Source organism: Camelina sativa, chromosome 20, assembly GCF_000633955.1.
Source record: "Camelina sativa cultivar DH55 chromosome 20, Cs, whole genome shotgun sequence".
Taxonomy (NCBI): domain Eukaryota; kingdom Viridiplantae; phylum Streptophyta; class Magnoliopsida; order Brassicales; family Brassicaceae; genus Camelina; species Camelina sativa.
In genome coordinates this window covers 26,471,133-26,477,416 of record NC_025704.1, presented here as the reverse complement: position 1 = coordinate 26,477,416, position 6,284 = coordinate 26,471,133, and the positions used below count along the sequence as shown (strand labels likewise).

Sequence of the window (6,284 nt, the reverse complement as noted above, 5' to 3'; positions counted from 1 at the left end):
GCCTTTTTCCGAGTTGAGCTTGTTAGAAAGTGTTAGGTTCTAACCGACAAGAGTAGGATCCTGTGTAGTTCTAGTTCACGTTATCCGGACTAGTAGGACTAGGTGAGAACTCGAATTTTGGGTATTGGGTATGGATTTATGCAGAAGAGTGAAGTGTAAAAAGAAAGTCAAGGGTAGAAAATCTTTAGGAGGGGGATGTGTTTTCAAGGTTTACAAGTCTAGTAAAGGATTTGGGTTGAGCAAAATAATGAGTTATTGGTTATGGGCATAAAACGAAAAGATTAGACAAAGAAAATAAAGTAAAATGTTTAAGATGTCTAGATTCCTTAGAAGAAAAGAAAAAGAACCTTACTGATAATAAAGATTTCCCAATCCGCTAGAATGATAAGAAGTGAACTCCTCCTAAGACCAAGTGTAAAGAATGAAAGATTGGGTTTGAGACAATGTTTGTGATGAAGGGTAGAACCAACTTCGGTTTGGAACGTTCTTTGGGTAGACAGGGCGCTGCTCTTGTATGTATCAGTTGGTTTCAACCTTTAGCCTTCTCTTAAGCTCAACTCATTTTCGTGAGAGAACCTTGTCCTGTATTGATGAAACCACTCGAGAAGGAGACCATCTAAGTCTCTAACCTTTCACCCTAGCCAAATGAGTTCAACGACATTGCTTAGCTTGATTCACGGTTCTCTGTTAATGAATGTTAAAGGGAATGATTGATAGGATTGCATGTGTAGAAAAAAAATAGAGTTCCTTCACCATGCATCATAGAACTAAAAACAAGGACCTTGATTTTAACTATTTTATTTAGCATGTTTTAGGTTCTGAGACCCCATCTTCACACCTCTTCTCCATACTCTATTCTTGATTGTTTGCTTGAGGGCAAGCAAAGAGTAAGTTTGGGGGAGTTGATATGTCTATATTTTGTCTCTCCTTAGCCTATTTTTATCATGCATTTAGCTAGGATAACTCATTGGTTTGCATCGTTTTCTGGTTCTTTCTATACACTTTGCACGTCTAGGTATTTCTTGCATCATCCTTGCATACATTGTGCATTTTGGAGTATTTCAGGTATTTAGGAGATGTTGGAAGTCATTCTCGTCCGAGCCATTGTCACCATCTCTGTTTCGTCCGAGCCATTGTCACCATCTCCGTTTCGTCCGAGCCATTGTCACCATCTTTGTTTCGTCCGAGCCATTGTCACCATCTCCCTCTCGTCCAAGCCATTTTCACCATCTCCGTTTCGTCCGAGCCATTGTCACCATTTCCGTCTCGTCCGAGCCATTGTCACCATCTCCGTTTCGTCCGAGCCATTGTCACCATCTGCGTTCTGTCCGAGCCATCCGTTCGAGCCATCCCACTCGACTGGGATTTAGCTTTCGACGTCTTCATCAAAGTTGTAGTGAATTGAGTTATCTTTCCAACGCCGTTTATTTCAAGTCAATCGGAGGTCTGTTTCAAGAGTTATCATTGTTTTAGTGGATGCGTATACACCACGCTCGAGCCATGCTTCCCTGCCACGCACTCCAGCTTGTTTGATCGAGCCATGCTTCCCAGCATCCGTCCGAGCCATGCTCCTCAGCCTTCCGTCCGAGCCATGATGACATTGCATTCCATTCGACGCACACGGACTCGATCGCACTTGTCGGGAAGAAAGACGTTTGGTTTCACACGCTTCAGGAGATTTCTGAACCGACGCTTTACCTTGTCGTTTTAAGTTTTAGGGCTTTCCATGTTGGACTACTATATATACATTTTGTTAAGTCTTTGCTGAGACATCTTATTTTTTTATCTCGTTTTTGTTCCCAGAAGGTTTCTCAACCTAGCTACAAAAATACGTTCTGAGACTTGTATTCCAATGTCATTGAGATTTATTGAGATTTTGCATTTGATTCCTTCTACAAAGTTGTTCACCTTATTTTTATCTACCTAATAATGCTTGTTTCAATATTTTCTGAGTTTGTATCTTTGGTGATGATTTCCGGATCTGAGTAGTGTGTTAGTTCTTGAGGATGTGATAGATTAGGTGGAGGATCTTAGGATGTAGGGTGTTTAAGCTTGATTTGCATGATTCCCTTCTGGACTAGAGTTAGAATTGCTAGTTTCTCTCTGATCAATTGGAACTAGGTTCGAGACATTTTCACACCCAAAAGGTGTTTGATGAAATGTCTGACCAACTAGTGCCAGAGACTTACGTTCCTAGCCTAAGAGATTAGTTGTCTAGGATGTTTGTTGACGTGAATGAACTTGTTTGTCATGCCTGCTCAACCACGTTTCTCTAGCAAGAGCTAGGTATGGAAGTGGTTGAGTCTGAGTAGCTTTTGCCAAGAGATTGGATTAGCTAAGTTGTGATGTTCATTGTTTAGGGATACTTTGCTTGTGGTATGTTAAACACTCCTTAGACTAGGATACTCCACCGACATCAATTACCCCATCCTTAGGACTTCTTTCTTTCTGATTTTTATTACATTCCTGGAACTGTTTCGTTTGTTCATGCTTAGAATCGTTTGCGTTTTTATTCACTTTCGCTTCTTGTCATGCATTCTTGTTTCTAGTTCTGTGACTCATTTCCGTTTTGTATTTTGATCATTCTAGGACTGATAGATAAAAACACTCTTTGAATTGGCTTAACTTGTGACTTCTTGATTGCATCTTGAGTGATAGTAAACTTTTCCAACTGGATTGACACCTTAAGTATTACAACGCATAAGGTTAATTGAGACCTGCTAGGATAAGATACACAAAAATCCTAATATCACTAAGATAGGCGACGAACAACACACGATTAAGTCGACTCATGTGTTCATCAGCTACACCAATTGGTTGAATATCAACAAATTTCAAGTAAAGGATTGTGAGAAAGAATGTGTTCCTACTAAGGCTTCTATTAAATTAGAAGTGACAGACGGTATTGGCAAGGTTTCGAATTGCAAGGTCTTGAAATGTGGTTTTAGTTTAGTATTTGAGTCTGGTTCTAGGGAGGCAAGCTCAGGGATAGAGGACTTGGAACAAGTTGAGAATAGATGGTTGGGTCCCTTAAGAATAAGAAGGTGTCTTCCATTATGATTGCAAATCACCACGAGGGATGATAAATTCAATGTAGCTTCATAGAGAACTCCAATAATTATTTTTGTAATAAGAAGCTGATTGTTGATATAAACTTGTAGAAACTGATGATTTGTAATTGAGTATAATGATACAATTTATACACAAAGTAATACACAAGAAAGGGAAGAAGATATATGTGCAGTAATTGTTAATAAAGCAGAGGAGAGATTTGAATCAATCAAATCTCCCATTACAGATATGGACATTCCTAATATCCTCCCTCAATATGTAGGCCCTTTGGAGACACCCATCTTATCACGTAGAAGAAGAAACTGTGCGCGACTGAGAGGTTTAGTAAGACAATCTGCAAGTTGATCTTTAGTTGAAACATGTGCGACTCGTAGCTTGCCCGTTTGTACAAGGTCTCGAATAAAATTATAATCAATGGCAACATGCTTCATCCAAGAGTGGAATACTGGGTTTGCACAAAGATAAGTGGCACCAACGTTATCACAATAGATGACCGGGGGTTGTTGTTGACGCAGACCAAGTTCAGTGAGTAAAAAGCAAACCCAAATGATTTCAGATGTTGTGTTAGCGACTGCACTATACTCAGCTTCTGTAGATGATCGAGCAACACTCTTTTGCTTCTTTGAAGACCATGAGATAGGTTGATTACCAAGATACAGAAGATAAGCATTGGTAGAGAGAAAAGTATCTGCATCACCGGCCCAGTCAGCATCAGAGAATGCATGGAGTGTAAGCGGACTCCCTTTGCGAAAGAATAGACCATGTGTTGGCGTGCCTGCAAGATAACAAAGGACTCTTTTGGCAGCTTGCCAGTGATCAGTAGTGGGAGAGTGCATAAACTGAGACAACTTGTTGACAGCATAGCCAATATGAGGACGAGTGAAGGCAAGATACTGCAAGCTTCTAACCAAGGTTCTGTATTCTTTGGGATCCGAATGTGGCTGTCCAGCGAAAACAAGTTTCGGCAAAGTTGCCATCGGAGTAGTAACGGGCTTGGCATTCTACATATTCATTCTTCTAAGAAGATCAATGGTGTACTTACGCTGATTGAGATGCAGACCTGCAGATGATCGGATGGCTTCAAGACCCAGGAAATAGGACAGAGGACCCATGTCTTTGAGTGAGAATCAAGTTGCAAGGTTTGTCAAGGTTTGTTCAACAGCAGCTGTGTTGTTCCCAGTGACAATTATGTCATCAACATAAACAAGAAGATAGATGAATGTGTCACCTTGATGCAAGACGAAGAGAGATGTATCTAAGATCGAGTTCTTGAAGCCAAGAGAGAGAAGATACTGTTTCAACTCAAGGTACCAGGCACGAGGAGCCTGTTTGAGGCCGTATAAAGCTTTGCGCAGTCAACAAACATGTGTTGGACGGTTTGGATCAACAAAGCCTTGAGGCTGACGCATGTAAACTTCTTCCTCCAAATTGCCTTGAAGAAATGCATTGTTGATGTCTAGTTGACGAAGACACCAATCACGACTCACGGCAACGTCAAGCACAGTATGGATCATAGTTGCTTTTATACCAGGACTAAAAGTTTCAAAGTAATCAATACTCGGTTGTTGAGTGAAGCCTTTTGCAACGAGACGCGCCTTATGCTCGTCAATAGATCCATTTGGCAAATATTTTAAACGAAACACCCATTTGCAGTCAATGATGTTGGTGTTGTCAGGAGGAGAAACAGGATCCCAAGTATGATAGCGGACTTGAGCATCGAACTCGGTGGACATGGCAGCTCACCATTTTCGATGTTTAAGCGCTTGAAGGATAGTTGATGGTTCATTGTCGCCGGCAGTGGCAAGAATGGCAGAGAGACCATAGCGGGGATTTGGCTTAACAATTGATTTTTGGAGCGAGTTTGCATCAGGTGTTGATTGACAAGAGGATCAGGTTTGGATGCTTGACTAGAAGCAATGCTTGTTTTGGAGGATGAAGGAGACGTAGGAATGGACTGAGGTTCAGAACTTGAGCTTGGTGTGTGGGTCTCCGAAGGTGGACTGTGAGTGCGTGGACTTGACGGTGATGGCATAAGTGAAGGTAATGTTGGTGTGGGTGGCAACGCGTGATCAGACGCAGGCGACGAGGCAGGACTAGGCGATGCTGGTGAGACAGAGAGAGATGGCGCCGGGTGAGGCAAAGGTGACGCCGTTGATGTTGTTGCAGGTGATGGAGCCAAGACCGACGGATCCCGCATGATCTCCAAAGGAGCAGAGTGAGCTGTTATGAGTGGAGGGTGGGTAGCAGGAAAGATGTGTTTGGGGACAATGGAGGAGGACATGAGGGATTGTCAGAGACGGTTTTGGACAGATGTTGAAATGGGTATTGTGACTCATCAAAACGAACATGGCGAGAGGTTTATAGGCAATTTTTCTTGGGATCAAAACATAGATAAGCACTTTTGGTAAGAGAGTAGCCATCGGCCATCGGCTGTCGGCGAACTGCTCGAGCTGCTTCCGCAGCGAGAGCGGGTTGCTGCGTGCCGGCCGGGGGACGGACTGGGAACGGTTCCTTTGGGAGCTTTCCCCGGGCGTCAAACAGTCAGCTCAGAACTGGTACGGACAAGGGGAATCTGACTGTTTAATTAAAACAAAGCATTGCGATGGTCCTTGCGGATGCTAACACAATGTGATTTCTGCCCAGTGCTCTGAATGTCAAAGTGAAGAAATTCAATCAAGCGCGGGTAAACAGCGGGAGTAACTGTAATACCCCTCCCCGGGGCCTAAAAATTATGCGGAATGGCCGAGGGACGGCTATCGCGTAAGAATCGATCACGACTAAGGGTAATTAATTTTTGGAGCTGAGTCAAAGTATCTAAGGACGAATACAAAGCTTTTGGTTGAAAAATATTTGAAGACGAACTGAGAAATCAGATTTTAGCACCGTGGTTAATTAACTGGCCGATGGCCGTACGCGTCCGCCAGCGTACCGTACTGGCCGCGTACCATACCGTACGCGTACCGCACGTCCGCGTCTGCTAGCTGCTAGGCAGGCTGCTGTATTGGACGGCCAAGATTGATCGGAGGTGATGCTTATCCGATAGGCGAGGATAGGGTTCTAGATAAGATCGACCAAGGTTATCCGCCATGTGTCACCGTCCAGAGCAAGATTAGTGTCCACACATGTGTTGTCTGGTGATGCCTATCCGCCACCTCATGCTTCCACCACCGACCTTGGGCACCTATATAAACTCCCTTACCCATTCATTTGTT

At 43.1% G+C, this 6,284-nt stretch overlaps 1 protein-coding gene across 1 annotated transcript; it reads right to left on the bottom strand.

Moving 5' to 3' along the window:
- Positions 4,703-5,353, bottom strand: LOC104772846 (classical arabinogalactan protein 9-like). The gene has a single exon (XM_010497406.1). It carries the CDS (start codon positions 5,351-5,353, stop codon positions 4,703-4,705), a length of 651 nt encoding a protein of 216 aa, XP_010495708.1.